The 18,673-nt window shown below is 36.9% G+C and overlaps 1 protein-coding gene across 2 annotated transcripts in view; it reads left to right on the top strand.

The window, feature by feature from the left end:
• LOC121411343 (centrosomal protein of 70 kDa-like) overlaps positions 1–18,264 on the top strand; it is a 40,380-nt gene extending 22,116 nt beyond the window's left edge. Inside the window, exons 1-10 of one of the 2 annotated variants that reach the window (XM_041604015.1) lie at positions 237–273; positions 5,592–5,669; positions 5,980–6,068; positions 6,835–6,918; positions 11,731–11,836; positions 12,441–12,605; positions 12,958–13,141; positions 13,765–13,879; positions 15,216–15,295; positions 16,676–18,264. In XM_041604015.1, the coding sequence (XP_041459949.1) occupies positions 5,616–5,669; positions 5,980–6,068; positions 6,835–6,918; positions 11,731–11,836; positions 12,441–12,605; positions 12,958–13,141; positions 13,765–13,879; positions 15,216–15,295; positions 16,676–16,740 (942 nt within the window). In that variant the 5' untranslated portion in view covers positions 237–273; positions 5,592–5,615 and the 3' untranslated portion in view covers positions 16,741–18,264. Of the gene's footprint in view, positions 1–236; positions 274–5,591; positions 5,670–5,979; positions 6,069–6,834; positions 6,919–11,730; positions 11,837–12,440; positions 12,606–12,957; positions 13,142–13,764; positions 13,880–15,215; positions 15,296–16,675 lie in introns of those variants that run through there. The other variant, XM_041604016.1, reaches the window with a different exon arrangement.
• The last annotated feature ends 409 nt before the right edge of the window (positions 18,265–18,673 follow it).

Raw genomic sequence — 18,673 nt, 5'->3', positions numbered from 1 at the left:
CAAGTAAGTTTTTGAATAGTTGGAATATACGGTACTTGCCCCAAAATATATTTTTTTTTATTGAAACAATAGTCAATAGATTGAATGCCTTGCTCACAGGCATATCTGCCGCGGCCGAGGATCGAACCCCAGACTTTCGCATATGGCCTTTAGAGTATCACTCGGCCATGGCACTTCACACTAAAGCTGTGTGAAGAAAAACTCAGAGCGCCATCTATCGCCAAATCGAAATGCGCAAATTTCAAAATAAACTTTGCAAGCAATCAAGTTGTGGTAAGCCATCTGTGATTTTATTCTTGTATTATTTATAAGATTTTTTCAATTTTTTTAAATTTGAAAAATTTCAGATGATGACTGTCGTATCGCTGGCCGATTAGTATATAATTTAACAGTAAGAATGTTTCCATTGGATATTTTATTTGTCCCTGAATAGCGAATGGGCCCCTGAAAAAGCGGGCGGTAGCGGGTACTGAAATGACTGGCTGGCCGGAACTGTAGGCGGTGATTCGGCTTGGCTTGACTAGTCCCACCTGCTGGTTTAAGCCAGGTTAGTCCCATGGGTGCATTACTGCCTCCGTTTACAGGAAAATTGAAGGCATGGAAAATGCAAAATTGCAACAAACTCCCGCGAATTTCGATTTCAGAAGAGGTTTTATGAAATAAGTACTTCTAGTTTCGAAACTTACTGAACAATGTGAAGTCAATTCAAATTCCCCCTAATTTGTGATTCCAAAATGGTTAATATAAATAAGTAGTGGTTAGTGGGTATCAGACTACACCAAGGTTTTACGGTTGATATGTTGAAAAGCTCCAGCTGGAACATCACTCAACTTGGAGTAAATAGAGGTCGGCTAGAGAAGACCATCCTAGTCAAGCTGGAGACTTATCAATATGTTATTAAATCATCAGCATCGCACCACGAACCGTCCTCTCTCTGGAAAAGATACAGTGCGCTATCGCACCTCGCGATTTCACCATGAACCGTCCGCTCTGTTACGATGCCTTCTGTAGCGTAAGTAATTCACTTCAAGAAAATATAAAGATACGGGATGAAACTTAAGTTTAGAACCTGGGGCCTGTTTCTCAACACCGTCATAAGTCTAACTTCTTGACTAAATCGGAGATAGTGAGCTACTTGTCCGCTAACCGTTTCACGAAGCCCTCTTTGGCAAGTTCGGGTACAACAACCTCACTAAATAGTTATGACAACTCCGAACCTGTCACAACTTCTTTCTTAGTGACGTAGTGGCATCACGTGGGTAGACTATGACGTGCAAAAGTGCCCAGAAATTTGAAAATTATAAGCTTACGTAATCAATCATAGAGGTTGAAAATACATCACAAAACAAGTGGGATAATATATTCAATGATGACTGTAATGCAAAGAAATTATAAAAACTGTTGGTAAAACACCACAAAAGCATTCATTTTGAAAGAGTAAAATATTTTATTCGATAAAGATTCTACCACGTCAGGCCATCCATAACTACACTCGTATTTGTCGTTTTCAGACCCGTATTAACATTTGGATAAATTCTATCTCTAATTTATGCATAGAATTCGTCAAATTGTATGTTTCGGTATCAAATATTTAAAAAGTTTGTTAAAATATATTTTGATGATGTTCGAAAATCGAAATCATAAAATACCGTATAATTATCATTTTACAAAAACAACCGTTATGGTTTACTTTCGTAAACTATTAAAATTGAATATCCCGGGGGAACCCATCTCAACGTCCATATGTGATTTTTTATTCATGAAATGTATTGTTCATAATTTAATTTTCTCAGCAATGGATTGCTCCAGTCTTCATGGCCTAAATATGTATGATGCATAATTTACCTGTGCTATTACCGGTATTTTTAAAAGATGTATTTCCCCATTCATCACAATATTTGCAATTTTGTCATAATTTCTCTTTTTCAAAATTATGCTATTTTGTGACCAAGGCAACGTCTCGTCTGCTCTTTTTACCGATAGTATCGATATCAAGGTATTCTAGTTAGGAAGCCGAATAGGTTTAGTAAGATCGAAACTAACTCCGCGGTTGGTGGATAAAGATATGACTAACTTGTCCAGGTGTTGAGAAACGGGCCCCAGAACTATCGAACGAAGACACCGGTAAATAATTTGCTATCATTGTAGTTGCAATTATTGCTGGTTTTAAAAATGCTTTTCTTTAAATGCGTTTTCTGCCAAACTAAATTTTGCATCAAAGTGCGCAGAGAGGACGGTTCATGGTGCATGCGACGAAATGTTTGTGAGCTAGTTATAGAAATTAAGTCATATGGGAGGGTATTCCATTACCTTGCCATATTGGGGAAGAAGGATTTCTTATAGTAATTAGTTCTTAAGAATGGGATTTCGAGGGTCAGGGGGTTGAATTTCCTTGTACATGCTGCATTCAGATCCTTTCTGTTGAAGCTCAGGTGCTCTTGTAGGCTGACATTATTATGGATTATCTTATTGTTATTTGATGATTAGACATATCTCACATATTCAATATTATATCAATACATAATCAATACTTAATCAATTGATTGATACATCTACATTAAGTATACCAGCTCCAACTTTCATTAGAAAGTATTACTCATTCTTCTTCCAGCTAAACTTCTGACGCACATACATTTTATGGGTTTCTTTACATTTCATGTTCTCCCTAAAAGGTCAACTCCCCCAATTCAGAGTAAAGATATGACGTACAGATTGTTTTGGTCAAGCGTCCAAGGTTGACCAACACCTGTTTGATCGTAAAGAGTCTAGACCAGACCAATATAAAAGGGGTTCACTTCTGAACCAAATCGGATTATTACAGATTACTTTAGAGATTTTTCCAGCATACAGACAGCTACAGAAGAGTTTATATTTTATACTGCAGAATTCATATTATCTTCATCTTCAGAGTATAGTCACCATCAGACTTACTCATGTATTTGTCATCATCATCAACTTATTTATAATCTTCAATAAATGTATATATGAACTGTACAGGCTTTGTATTGCTTCGTCTCATTTAAGTCTGGTTGAAAGTAAAAGAGCATTCGATCCAACCCCAACACAACATTATGCATCATGGTCAGTCTGCTCACAGGTCTGCCTTCTATGTTGAAGGGTGGGTAATTCCGTACATGTAGCTTTGAGCATGGCTGTAACAGAACTCTCCTGGCTGTAGTTGTTGGTACTAACAAACTGTGCAGCACCTCTCTGGAAAGCCTCCACCTTGAGGATGTTACTTCTAGTGTGGGGATCCCATACAGACCTGCAGTACTCAACATGGGGGCGAACAAGGCTTTTGTATGCTTGAAGCTTTACTTTCTGAGAAGCGTTTCCAAGATTACGATTACGAGGAAGCCTATCATGCTATTAGGCTTAGCTTTGGAAACTGCTTTGTCAACCCTGGGTATTCCATTTCATATCCTTCGATAGGGTTACTCCAAGGTATCTGTGCTGGTTGGCAGACTGCAGCGTCTGGCCAGCAAGCTTATATGAAGATTCTATTTGATTCTTACAACGGGAAAATCTGAGGACATTAGCCATGTGTGAGCCCATTTCTCAAGGAGATTTAAGTCTTTCTGGAGTATCTCACAGTCGACGGAGGACGCAATGGGTCGGTATATAATGCAGTCGTCAGCAAAAAGACGCACTTTAGACTGCAGACCCACCGGTAAGTCGTTAATGTATAGCAGGGAGAAGAGTGGGCCAAGGACTGAGCCTTGGGGCACGCCTGACCTTACTCTGACTGGCTTGGAACTTATCCCTTGATGAACTACTGACTGTTGTCTGCAAGTAAGGAATGATATTTTCCAGTTATATAGAGAGCCAGATATGCCGTAATGTTGGAGTTTGAGTAGTAGACGCTTGTGAGGTACGGTGTCGAATGCCTTTGCAAAGTCGAGTATGACTGCATCGACTTGCTTGTTGTGTTCATTCGCCTCCCAGGTATGATGAACTGTAGTGAGGAGTTGTGTTTCACAGGATCTCTTGGCTCGAAATCCATGTTGCGAGTCATCTAGGGCATTGTATTTCTCTAAGTGATTGATTATATGACTGTAAATAACATGTTCAACTATTTTGCAGCAAACCGAGGTCAGCGATACCGGTTTGTAATTGGCTGGATCAGTCTGGCTACCTTTTTTGTAAATTGCGGTAACGTTGGCATGAGTCCAGGCTACCAGCAATCTGCCAGACTGTATGCTCAGGTTACATATCTTGGTCAGGATTGGTGCAATTTCAGCAGCACAGTTACGTAGGATGAAAGGGTGTATGCCATCAGGGCCCCGGGTGCCTTGGATGGTGAGAGCTTGTGGAGAAGCTTAAGAACTCCACAACTCCTCGTCCACAACCAGTGGAGCAATGTCCGGAAGTTTGTCAACTTTAGGAATTGGTATGTTTGATGAAGGATGAGTATTTTCGTCTGTGAAGACGGACTTGTATTGGTTACTGAGCGCTTTTCAGGCATTATCTGATGGAGTTATAACCGAATCACCAACAATTTAAGCTATAACTATAGCCCCCAAATTTTGAAACCTGACGTGTACCAATAACCAACAATTCAGTTTTTCTATCATTCAACATTATTTTTGAGCATCCAGATTCTGATATATGCCACACAATCTTGACATGCACAATGCTTCACATGCACTAGTGAGTGTTGCTACCATTTTACCTTTTAGTCATTTAAGGCCTGGTTACACTGCCTGAGCGTTGTTGGAGCGGTCGTGAGAGAGGGTCGAATTTCGACAACGCTCGTCACCGCTCACAAATTGAAGGGAAAAAAATCGAAAAACATGGGCGTTCACTTAGTGGTGCACTGCTGAAGCCCACGTAGCTTTAGTTTTGGTTCAACGGTGACGAGCGTTGGTTTAGCGGTGACTCGAGCGTTGATAGAGTGGAGTTCTGCGCATGCGGGCGTCCACTCGATGGGGTTTAACACTATGATTATGATGACAGAGAGAGAGTGTCCTATTTTTTCAACTGCTCAATGTACTCACCACAATCAATCTGGTAGACAAAAGTACATCCTTTCAGTGCTATTATTTAACAATGAATGGATGAATGCACCGTTCCAGCAATCCCATGTCCGCTCGGAAAACGCTAACAACCGCTCCACCAAAGTTTGTGAACCGTTTAATCACCAGCCGGGCAACGCTTGGGAAGCAGCGGTTGTCCAGCGTTCAAGATTTCTGCGTTGGCCTAGCGGACCTAAGCGTTCACAAACTTTCGTCTAGCGGTGCCAAACTTTGACTGGGCGTTGTTAGAGCGGTAGTCAACTTTGCTGGAGCGGAAAATTGCCCGCTCCTCACCGCTCGCAATATTTTGAGCAGCCCAAAACTTTCAAAGTGGTAGGAGGGACCATCAGCGGTGGCCGAGTGTATTCGGCGTTGCCTTAAAGGAGGCCAACATTGGTTAAACAGTGGTGAACGGTAGCTAGCGGTGATGACCGCTCCAACAACGCTCGGGCGGTGTGACCAGGCCTTAAGTACCTTTCTTAAGGCTTGACCTATCCATGGGGTATATTCCACCCCCCCCCTCCTGAAACATTTGAATGTAATCTCATTGTAATTTCATTTCTTGTTTTTCCTCAGGACTTGCACTTTTTTAACTGACAGATGGCCAAGTCACTAAGAAGGGAAGATGGACTACATTATAAAGAGAATAGAGAGGTATGGAACACCAATAACGATAATAATAAATAAGATCTAGATCTATACTTGCTTATATTTCGCCTGACTCTATTTCAGAAGTAAGCACATTTAAGCACTCTTAAAATTTTGGGTAAGGCCAGTTTTCTTAAGGATAGAGTTTATATAATGTGCATTATAGCAAAAGAAGAGAAAATTAAAAGGGCTCTTCAAAACCATGTGAAATGGGCATTTTCAACACTGCTATAGAAATTCAGCATTGTTTTATTAATTTCTTCATAAAATCCCAAATAACAAATATATAATTCATCTTTTAATCAAATTGTTTCAGGAATCAGAGGTTTTTAAAAATCTTGCTGGACTGAACAGATCGATACTCAAAGGTTTGGTTAAACTTCGAGGAGAGCCACCAATATCAAGGTAAAATTTACATTTCTCCCCATATACCCTCTATACATGTAATGTAAATTTATTTTTTCTCTTTTTTAAAAAGTTTTTCTAACCACACTTCACATGGGTAATTTAAAATAAATTTATCATATGACAATTCACCTTAAGATATTTCTCCCAAATATTTGGTGTTAAAACAAATTAAAGTGAGTGACTCTGTGTGATATTGCCAACAAAAAACATTAGTGAGTACTATTTTGTAGGAGCAATCAAAAGAGATGGAAGAAAAAACTACCCACAAGTACACAACTCAGTTTGACAAAAGAAAGTAAGAAACCATTCAGTTCATTGCTGAGACATGTATTCTGTCCATAATTGCCAGTATTCTTGAAAGGTACGTTTCAGCTTACACAAAATGGGAAATATTAAATTAGCCACAGACCTAACATCTCAGCCTGTTCTAGTTAGATTTAGGCTTGTAAAGTTATGGCCTAACCTAGGCGGGCTTGGAGAATATGGACCAATATCTTGACGGTCATGACTTGAAATTATTAATGAATTATATGGTATCTGCAAGAAGATACTGTATGAGTTCGCTGGTTGTCCATAGGTCATATTGATTGGAATCAACTGCACTGTTTAATGTTCATACATTAGCACCCATAGGTGTTTACTGAAAATATATTTCAGATCCTTGATATGGTGATTTAGGAGTATATATCATGCTGTTAACACCACAGATATAAAAAGGGAAGATTACATTTTAATTATTAAATATGTTTTCTTGATTGAATAGAACCAGAGAACTATCATTGATGCTTGAAGAAGTTATGTGGCATGCTCAAGAAACAAGGATTATACTCAAAGAGATGCAAGCTAGGTGAGATAATGTTGATTTAGTTGGTAAAAACTTCTCCATGTCAAATTAAAGATTGGTTCCAGTCTCAACCAGGCAGATGACTAAATGTGCCTTTCCCAATAGTTTGTGAAAAACACATGCTTGGTGGTCTCTCTGCACAACTGAACTTTAATCAATAAACTATTGAGCATACCCTTTAACATGCTGAGGAAAACTGAGCCCTCTGGACTTTGTGTATTGTAATCTGTAGTGGAGTTAGTGACTGACATGTTACAAATTAGTTCTAGACCCATTCCCATGGACATGGTTATAAATTTTGGACATAATGATGATTCATGGCATTACACACCAAATCGCAAAGTTAATAATTGCTTCATTAAATATCTGTTGGTTGATTCCCTGATCTGTCACTAAGGTTAAATCCATTTAGTCATCATTAAATTTGATCTAATTGGCTTTAATTGCTGCTTAGTCCAATCATCATTTCGTCCGAGACTTAACATGGGATTTTTACATTTTGTTAAATTATCACGTGGTTCAGATGTCGCTTCACTTGCATAGCAGAGTGAGACTATAGGCGCCGCTTTTCCGTCGGCGGCGTCAACATCAAATCTTAACCTGAGGTTAAGTTTTTGAAATGACATCATAACTTAGAAAGTATATGGACCTAGTTCATGAAACTTGGCCATAAGGTTAATCAAGTATTACTGAACATCCTATTAGAGTTTCATGTCACATGACCAAGGTCAAAGGTCATTTAGGGTCAATGAACTTAGACCATGTTGGAGGAATCAATATCGAAATCTTAACCTGAGGTTAAGTTTTTGAAATGTCATCATAACTTAGAAAATATATGGACCTAGTTCATGAAACTTGGACATAATAGTAATCAAGCATCACTGAACATTCTGTGCAAGTTTCAGGTCTCATGATTAAGGTCAAAGGTCATTGAGGGTCAATGAACTTTGGCCGAATTGGGGGTATCTGTTGAATTACCATCATAACTTTGAAAGTTTATTGGTCTAGTTCGTTAAACTTGGACATTAGAGTAATCAAGTATCACTGAACATCCTGTGCGCATTTCAGGTCACATGACCAAGGTCAAAGGTCAATGAACTTTGGCCGAATTGGGTGTATCTGTTGAATTACCATCATAACTTTGAAAGTTTATTGGTCTAGATCGTTAAACTTGGACATTAGAGTAATCAAGTATCACTGAACATCCTGTGCGAGTTCAAGTCACATGATCAAGGTCAAAGGTCATGTAAGGTCAATGAACTTTGGCCATGTTGGGTTTTTTTGTTGAATAACCATCATATCTCTGTAAGTTTATTGGTCTAGTTCATAAAAAGTGGACATAAGAGTAACCACAGGCGCGCCGGAACACTTTCAGTTTGGGGGGGGCAAAATCCCGAAGGGGGCACAATATATTTGACAGCGTGAGATACCGAAGCGACTTGAGCGGGAGAAGGACCCCCCGTAAAACTTTGTGTAAAAATGGAGTATAAAAGTTGTGTTTCTAAGAGAATTCAAGAAATAAATTTCTTGAGAATTAAACATAGAATTCACTACGAAAGACTATACTCAGAGTTTATGAGAACCTATGAAATCTACGCGCAAATGTTTTTTTTGTGTCTGATCAATTAAATTACGTAATACGCTTATATTGACTCAAAATACCAGAAATTACATTTTTCATGCAATATCCTTTCAGAAATATTTATTTATGTACATTTACATACACGGACGAAGCGAGAGAGCACAATTATCATAAGTTTCAAGGAGTGTATTAAGCAGAAGAAGCGTAACAACAGAAACAAAATACATTCTAATGAATGTCTTTTCAAATTCAAAATGTCATACTGTTCTGACGTGGCAGACGTCGATAAGCACTTAAATCCCCATTTTATGCAAATCATTTCTGACCCTGCATTGGAGTCCCTGATTATCCATGCATAGGCAAAACGTTTCATATTTTGTAACTGGAGGACAAAGAAATATGACCTGCTTAATTATTGTCTAACAATTTTAAACTTTTCTGAAAATTTAAACCATTACTCGATTTATGTGTTTCCTTTGGCATGTTTTGTATGGATGGGAAGCACTTTTGGATGACCCCTTCAAAATCTTCTTTTTTCTTTACATATTTTCTGGGGAAAATGTGACCATAACTAGGAAATGATGAATATCAAATTCCAGGAAATATTCATTTGTAAATAATCATGAATTAACAAACTACGGCAGTTCATAATGTACATTATGTAACATTATTTAGAAGAAAACAATTACATTCCAATAGCGGATGTGGTTGACGGTACACCATGAGGAGTTTTCGAAAAAGTGGATAGAGGAAGAAGTAAAATTGATAGGAGGAAGTGGACAGTTGATAGTCGAGTAATTTTTTGTTCAAATGAGCGTAGTCCTGATAAAGACAGTAAACCAGAAAAGGTTGAAGACTTGAAGAGGCTTGATTAGTTGATAGATGAGTAGGGGAAGGCGGGGTAAGTTGAGCATAGGGGCAAGTTGAGCCACCACCCCAGGCCAATAATGAATGAGTCAGACATTGTGGTGGTGTCATATATTGATGACCCATAGCATAACCCCTAAACCCACCAATTTGTTTTCAACTTTGAAACAAAAAGTAGTTTTTTAGAGGGGAAAATATGAATTTCAGCCAAAAAAGTAAAAAAGAGTGTGAAATAGATAAGTGCTTTATAAACACACACGTCTTTAAATATAATAAAGACATGATAACAACATTATTAGTCCAGGTATGGATCTTCATTCTTGTCATAGTCTTATTATGATGCATGCATAATAAATGTGTGGATACAAAATTATGCATGCTATGCAGTGTTGGACTGGGGTAAGTTGAGCCAAATAGCATGGGGCAAGTTGAGCCATGGTAATTCCTATGGTAATGTATCTTTAAAAACAAACAAACCATAAAAATCAATTGAAATGCTGGCTGAAAGGAGCAAATTTACATGACTGCTCTTTCCCTTTTAAAGGATGTTAGTATTTATAGAGAATTAGCAAGTGAAGAGACTTTAAACAAAAAATTGACATGCTGGTTCTCCCCTCATACATTTTGTACATAGTTTTTGTGGCTCAACTTACCCCAGAAGGTGGCTCAAACTTACCCCATATATGGGGCAAGTTGAGCCATTTGACATCGTTTTTTTTAAAGGTCACGATGACTTTCAGTGTGGGGATAGAAAGTTATATATAGGTGGAAAATATTTCAGAAGAATTAAATTTCAAGGCAAGGTACTTATTTCGACAAGATTATTAATCATATCAATTCTAACATGCAAAAAGCAAAAACTGTCACAACTTACCCCGCCTTCCCCTACTCCTGCTCTGCACTCCATTCGCCGACTCAAGCTAGCATCTTCTCATTTATCCAATAAGCAACTACTCAAGCCTCTGTAACTATTTAAACTTTTCGATTTTACAGCTATTTTCAGATTCCATATTTTGCTCGAGTAACTAGCGTTCACGCGCGTTGGTGATATCGGGTCAGTGTTTCCACAGCTCAAAAATAAATTTCCTGAAACTGAAACCCAAATTTCCTGAAATTCATAGATATTTCCTGGAATTTTCAAGATTGATTTTACACGAAAATCGGGCAATAATACAGCGAGCCTAAATTCGGCCTAGGTGGCCAAAATCAAGGATTTTTGCAGTTTTTTGTTCACGCCCTCTTTAAAAAAAGGAACAAAATTATAAATGCGAGCGCGGAGCGCGAGCGGAAAATTTTGAGCTACGTATGGCTGTAAAACATTATTAGAATATTAACCTGAATATCATGAATATTGATAATTTCTATGTTTAATTGTTGTTTAATTGTAATTTTCGGATTTCCTGGAATTTTTTCATTTCCCGGAAATTACCTGGAAAACGTCTGGATTTCCCGGAATTCGGGTAATTTCCTTCAAAGTGGAAACACATATCGGGTCCGGGGAGCGTTTCATGAAAGGACTTGTCGGACGTTTTATTCGACAAGCCCTGTTTTATCCGACAGTTACTATGGTAACAATGCTTCTCAACCAATCAGAATACAGGAAAGTTGACAGATCTGACAACTTGTCGGACGAAAATATTGATGAAACCCCGGTCTGAGCGTTTCTGGGCGACCGCGCGTTTGTTAGCCGACAAAGCATTGGTGAACCACTTTTAATTTGCCATTCGGTTTTAGTCTGAAATGTATTCATTAAAAGGTTAAACGTTATCACACTGTAATTAGATGGAAAAGGGGGTTATCAAAGGTATGTTTCACAGAGGACATGTTCGTCAAAAGACGCAAGGCTATACTATGATGTGTAATTGCCCGTCAGGGGCAAAATTTTTCATTTTGACAATGGAAATGACAATTCTTAGGCAGAAAAGTGCCTTCATCGTTTACTTTTGTCCTTAACATAATTTTTTCTACTTTTAGGGGGGGACATTGGGGGGGCAAAATCTTGTTTTGCCCCCCCCAAATTTTCTTTTGGGGGGCAAGTGCCCCCCTGCCCCCCCCCCCTGCTTCTGGCACCCTTGAGTAACCATGTATCACTGAACATCTTGTGCGAGTTAGAGTAGTATTCAAAGTCAGCACTGCTGCTATATGGAACCGCGTGATGCAGGTGAGACGGCCAGAGGCATTCCACTTGTTGTATTTTACCATGTCGTCCAATCAGATAAGACTAAGACGTATTAACTTGTAATCTGGTGAAATTAATGGACTGGGCCGAGTGGCAATTAATACCAATAGTTTTTGGCATTATACAAAATGGGTTTAGACCAATTGGGAAACATCAATTTTAACATATGTGTTGCTGTCCTCCATAGAGCTCAGATGGCACCGACGAGCTTCCAAGACAGAGCCTCACAGACTCCAAGGAGATGGAAAAAAGACATGGAACTGAGCAAAAAACAACTTGGAAAGATGCAGCAGGTACAATATCTCTCTTTTCCCTCTCAGTATTAATTGAAATCATTTCAATTAATGATGATTATTATGCAATTTCAAGGATTAAAGCCTTTCTCAAGTTTTTGGTAACCCCCCTCCTTCCCTTAAAAGTATTGATCAATACTCCTATGCATTACCCTGATATTCATTATATGAATGTGTATACCTAAAGCTGTTAGAGTGTGAATGAATGAAATAAAATGGTGTGATTTTATTAAAAAAATTACCAAAGCACAGCCAAAAGAAGAATATCTGTTAATTCATCCCTTTGGTATGAAATCATTTCTCAGGCATGGAATGGGCTGAAATTCTAGTTATAAAATTTGTTTGTAAAATCACTAAATCTAGAAGGTGATGTTTTTTTTTAGTAATGTAAATGATATTTCACATCAGGTTTTCTTTAACCGATATATATAAATTTTTTAATTGAGTCATTATTAATTTCCATTCATTCATTATTATACCATTCCATGTATGAAAACATGAGCACCTGAAAGTTATATATAATTTGTAAAATTTTAGCCTAGGAGGTTTGCCCAAGAAAAAAAGAAACTTTTTTACGTCATTTTCATTTGTGTGTTCATTCTAGTTTGCAGATGAGGTTTGTTCAGCAGTGGAAGATGGATCCAAACAAGGGTTGCCTGTGATTGGAGAATCGCGTCATAAACATGAAACATGGTGTGAACAGTCCTATAGGCATGTGGTACCCACCATTCAGCATTGGACAGGGATCATCCTGAAAGACAAGCACACAGTGAGCTGAGTTCATTGATTCAATCAGTAATATGTTTTTTTTTCCAGAGTCCAGAAATAAACAAAGTTTTAGCCAAATGCACAATTAGTATCCCATCAGCTTTTAATGTGATATAAAGCTGCACTGTATTGCAGTTGTACAGGTATGGGGGGGGGGGGCAAGTATCCAGAGGAAAGAAGTTTGTGAGGGTTCATGATTTCATCTAAATTACATAGAACTACTGCTGTGAATTATGTTTTCATCATAACGTTTGAACGTTTTCCATGCAAATGAAACAATTTTGTTTGCTAGATTTTTCATTGAGAAAATACCTTAATAAATGTAGCACAATGTTTACCTGTCATTCATATAGGATGCTCGTAGTGAGAGGCAAAAGAAGAAAGACCTGTTTGAAGCTGAGAAAATTGTGTCCCATTTTCAGCGGCTGTTTGATGTACCCACAAGAGAAGGAAGCTATGCACGAATGACAGAGGTCTATCACAGACTAGAGGAACTGAACAACATTCTTCATACCCTCAAGAGTCTCCTAGGACTACGTAGGTTCACCTTTGTTACTCTAGTTGGCCCATATTCTGAGCTCTTGTTTAATTGAGGCCATGGTATGAAGTACAATGGTAACTTTGGGTATCCAAATATGAAACAATATCTTTTCAACAATATTGTAGATGTTTGGTTATATGCAAACTGTTGAAAAATTGTCAGGAATGATAAGTATAATAGTATAGTATCAATGTTTGATTGATAAATGTAAGGAATATCACAGTGTAAAACAGTTTTGACATTTTCGGTCAAATATAGTTAAATCACCTGTTAGAAATAAGGTAGTTTTCAAAGTTAGCCACATTCAATTAATGAAGACAAAGGAAATACAATGACAGTAAAGTCAACAATGATATTGGAGAATCCCTAAAAACCTAAAACTCTCTTAAATGAAAATCTCTTTTGTATTTCTAGCTTAGGATTTCAGTCAGATTCAAATCCTTAGAATTTATAAGGTTTGATAACTAGAACTGTCTTCATTGGTCCTGTATATTATGGGATATGTGATACAGTAATTTCAACTCTTTGAGCTAGAGGAATTACAAGGAAGTACTCTTGAACACACATTTTTTCCCAGTTCGAAATTTGTGATTTATCATTCATTTGTCCCTCATTACAGCTGATGGTATACCTGCTAATAGAGTGGTAGTGGCCTTGGGTCATCTCTGTGACCTACATTCAGATACCTCTACAAAACTACTTAGCCACTTACTGCAGACAGACAACCTTGAAAGGTAAGGAGTATTGATTCTTGATGTTTAGTTGAGTTAGAGAATGCATGATCCAAGTATATAACCTTGTTATATGAGCATATTATCAATGCCAAGTTATCTTGACTGTCATAAGCTACTGATATTGAACAACTAATTTTGGGTCATGTGATTTGCCAACAAGAAATGTGATTTGCTTTCAGTTGGGTTTGTGATGCATGATCCAGGAATATGTTTCAGTCATAGAGCTTGTTATCAAAGTTACAGTTAGAAGCTACTGAAATTGTGCTATTTTGATTTCCTGATAGTTACCATTTAGTATTTTTGTAGTATGTAATTAAATTAAATGAAACTTGTGTGAGATGCATATATCAGATATCATGAATGATCTTAAATGAACAGTGTCTCCTAGTCATGGTCAAAGGTCATTTGAGGTCAATAAACCTAGGGTTTGATTATCATATAAATTATTTATCTCCAAGTTTGAAAATAATTCCTCGTATTCGTTTCCACATTCAGTAAATCTTGTATAAAAGAAGTATCAAGTTCCCAGGCCGATGTAAAGAGTGGCATTGTCTCTTCATTGCCTTGTATTCAAGGATGAATAAAAAAATGTTTGATATTGTGTTACAAAAGTTAACAATGCTGCTAGATTGAATCACATAATTCAAGCGAGACTGCCAGGGGTGTACCACTTGTTTGTACAAAATATCATAATAATCAGAGTTCACAAAACAACTTACTGTCTGTCCGGAAAACTTCTGCTCACTGGAAGCATAGGATGTCTACCATGCAGGCCTGTCCTGGCATCATGGGCGAGGCCAAGGGCCTCTCGTTTGCTGCTACTGCCAAATATTGCTGCTACAGAGCAGCACCACAAATAAAATCAAAATGGTGCCTTTAACTGTGTGCATGTATTAATTACCTTAGCTTGTTTTGGTTTCCCAACCTATCAGATAGTCACTCTACCATGAAATAACAAAGGAGTGCCTGTATAGAAAAGACCATGACTCCCATAGAACTGAAGAAGCCCAGGAAGGAAAGTACCCATGCCGATCAGTTTAAAGAGCTTGCAATGAATAAAGTTGATTTGTACTTTTGACACTCCCCCCCTCCCTGGACTGACAACACCCAAAATACCAAAGGAGTTTTAGGGTTAACATTGCCTCATGATCAACATAGAGTTAAGTTTTATGCTAAATGTGAGGAGTTTGTGAGTGGACAAAATCATTAAAATGGGACATAGGTTTTCAGATATTAATTATTATGGTCAAAAGAGAGCATCAATAAGAATAACTTTTCTGCTTGAGAGAATATTATTTCCAAACATTAAATTCTTTTTCTTTTTTCTTTCATCTAGGCTGATCCTTTGCCTTGATCAGTATCACAAATTCTTCCCTGTATTTGAGGGCATTGCTAAAGATCTTATGGAAATATTGGGTAAGTGTATTTATATATCTATTTATGTATTCGATCAACAGTTAATCCAATTATTCATTTTTATATCCACTTTGAGGCTTATTTATTTAACCCTATCTAGGCCAGGGTAATTTGGGAGTTCATATGGCGGGGGGGGGGGGGGGGGCCTCTCAGGCCCCCTTTAAGATCTCGGCCTGGGACATAATCCACAAGATTGTATAGTAATTTATTTCATGCGAATTGGTATTCAGTGATTATGCTAATTTATGTGTAATTAGTATGCGAAATCATAATTTTTCCTGTAACTCCCTAATAGAGCTCCAAATGTACTAATTTTTGGCATAGAAACTCTTTTTGGTGTTCTAAGCAAGTGTACATGAAAAAAATTGCGATATCAAATCATTTTCTTATGTAGTATATTGTTTTTGCAATTTCTTATGTATTTCTCTGTTTTTTAGACTTTCTGTTTTTCATTGTTTTTTCAATGAAATTTTTTTGGGACTCTTCTGTGATCATAAAAAGCATAAAATAAATACATTTAGACCAGTAAAACTAAAAATAATCATGCATTTATGAATTTTGGTTGAAAACACAATTTGCATTGACTTTGTGCATGAAATCACGTTTTTGAGCCATTTTTGGTCTGACACGCACTTACATAATGTTACGTAATTTCGGAACTACTTACCCGGGTGACGCAAAATTGGTCTCAAAAGTTGCGCAAGACTTGAAAGTAAAGTCGGCGAGCAGCGCGGTCAAAAAATTTTGTGCGGCGAAAATATCGCACGATTCTTTTTTTCTTTTTTTTCAAACCTTTTTTCTGCATTCTTGATAAGTTCAATACTAGTAGTATGTAAAGATTGGAATTAAATAAAAAGCAAATTACTGTAAATTCTTCCTCAGTCAACATTCCAGAAGTCACATTTTGTCAAACAGACTTGTGTATTCCCAAGAGATTTACCTCAAGACAGATTCACTTGTAATGGAAATTCATCCAACATAGTAAAATTGGTGAAGGAGGGCTGTCATTATAAGCAATATGCTTGAATATTATAAGTAAGAACTTTGGGTATAGGATTCAATTCAGTTCGGTATTTATTTCCAAAAAGTGTAAGCATTAATACCTTTCTAAAAGTAATATGCAGTGGAGGTAACAACTTAGTAAGCAAAGCTTGTCGCAAGTGCACTGTGACATAAAGACAATAAAGATGATATTCACTTCTCCAAAAGTGGAACTACATGTATATGAATAAAAAAAAGATAAGATTATCATACCAGCTAGTTAAAAATGAGATTACTTATTTGCCAGTCAGCACATTGTCCCTGTCTCTCATATAAAGAGGAAATAGAGCTGTTACGGAATTAAACAATTTTTTTTTTTTGTTATTTGTATCTTTTCAGGTGTGGATTCATTAGGGAAAGTGGTGCCTGCCGTCAGAGCGCTGAAACTCTTACATCCTTATTGAATGAACCATGGCATATCCTTAGAGTCAAACTAAATGTAGGGTTGGGGAGAGTGGTTCCAATTCTCAAGAGTGCTGAAAATTGCACTTTTGCCTACTCTTTTCCAACAGCATAGGTATTTTTTATGTGACACAATATTGTCATTCTTGTATGATTCAACAAATTGTTCACTTACAGCTTGTCTCATTTTCAGTAATTTTTTTGTATGTTTATTCTTATTTTGGAGTGTATGTAACTGATAATTTGCAACCTTCATCACTATAATTTCCTGTTTTAGTACTCCATATTGCATCATTGGCATTATCATATGCAGGAAAAATGTTGAGTCATGACTTTATCCTTAGTTTTTATAATACATTTGCAATATCATCACACCACAGTCCTGAGTGTAGTGTAAGTTTCAGGATTACAGGTTGTCTTAATTATAAGAATTTCAATAGATTTAATTGAAAGTTATTTGGATTGAAAATGTCCTCAGAAATTAAATAAAAATGTTCAATTTAGTCCAATTTTTTTTTCTTCAGAGTTAGTATGGGTGCATTTAAGGGCCATCTTTTCTTAGGAACCTTTTTTTTTTACTTTATGAGAAAGGTCATGAATCCTGCCTCATCCTGTCCAAATATCAAGGTTGTTCACTTATGATTAGCAGATATGTCCACTTTATAAATCTTGAATTATTATAACACAGTAATCAGTTGGTACACGATGTCCAGGCTTTTCTTCAGAACTTCACAGAATTAAGACAAATATTGGTACTCTTTATTCTGGATCTTCAAGAAGGCAGTGCTCATTTTGCGTACCTGTTTCTTTGATTATGATAAGAATTAATGCAGTATTGACACTTGTGTGTGTGGGGGGGGACTTTACATAATAATGTGCAAACTTGTAACTGTAGAATATTGCATGTCAGGTTTGTTTCATTTGAGTGGATATATATCTCAATAATGTTTATCATCTAAGTTCTATATGAAGATTTGTTACGACATGGTGCAACAATTGCAGCAACTGTTGTGGTACAGAGTCATTGGAATATTGTCACAGATTTTAGGAGAACATTTTTTGTTGCCTGGCTATAAAAAGGCAGGATCTAATTCTTAAAAACCCTTAATCAAACCTAAACCTCATATAAAATTACATACATGTTAACTGCATGGACAAACTTGTGACATCATGTATCTTGACTAATGAGATTTTAATGAAATCATAATGAGATCATATAGAAACCCAAAAAAAAAAATCATCATGTCAAGACTTTGCCCACACAACTGAACATTTCTTTGTTAAGTTTATAATTAACGTTGGTTTGTCTAGATAACTGAAAATTTTTGTAGGGTTCTAAGTGATTGTGATAATTAACGTTACCTCACTATGTCTGAATACATAAAAAAATATTGCTGAGTTTTTCCACCATAGATCAACAAGGTTTTTTTTTGTTTTTTTACTTTACTTGCTCTGTGTGCTTGACTGCTTGTGTATATTGAAAAGATTGTAAAGCATCAAGAGAAATAAATATATGTGATAATGTACCACCTGTTATAATGTCACTTTGTTTCATGCCTTCAGTTAGACGTTGTTTAATCATTTGGTTATCAGGGCCCCGTAACACAAAAGTTATGACATTTCAAAAACTTAACTTTAGGTTAAGATTTCGATATTGACTCCCCAAACATGGTCTAAATTCATTGACCCTGAAGGACTTTTCACCTTGGTCATGTGACCTGAAACTCGGGCAGGATAATCAGTAATACTTGATTAACCCTATGTCTATATGAACTAAAATCTCTTGTTAAAGGGATAATCTGGACTGAAAACCAGCGAAACCTTGAAAATTACATACAAAATTGGATGCAAAGTATAACTTATTGAATTTTAAAGGTACATAGTGTATAAATTTATCTTTTCCTAACAAATACGCTGCAACAAGTGATCTTGAAT

This window comes from Lytechinus variegatus, chromosome 3 (assembly GCF_018143015.1).
Source record: "Lytechinus variegatus isolate NC3 chromosome 3, Lvar_3.0, whole genome shotgun sequence".
Taxonomy (NCBI): domain Eukaryota; kingdom Metazoa; phylum Echinodermata; class Echinoidea; order Temnopleuroida; family Toxopneustidae; genus Lytechinus; species Lytechinus variegatus.
The sequence above is the reverse complement of the archived record's forward strand: the minus strand, read 5'-3'. Positions and strand labels throughout refer to the sequence as shown.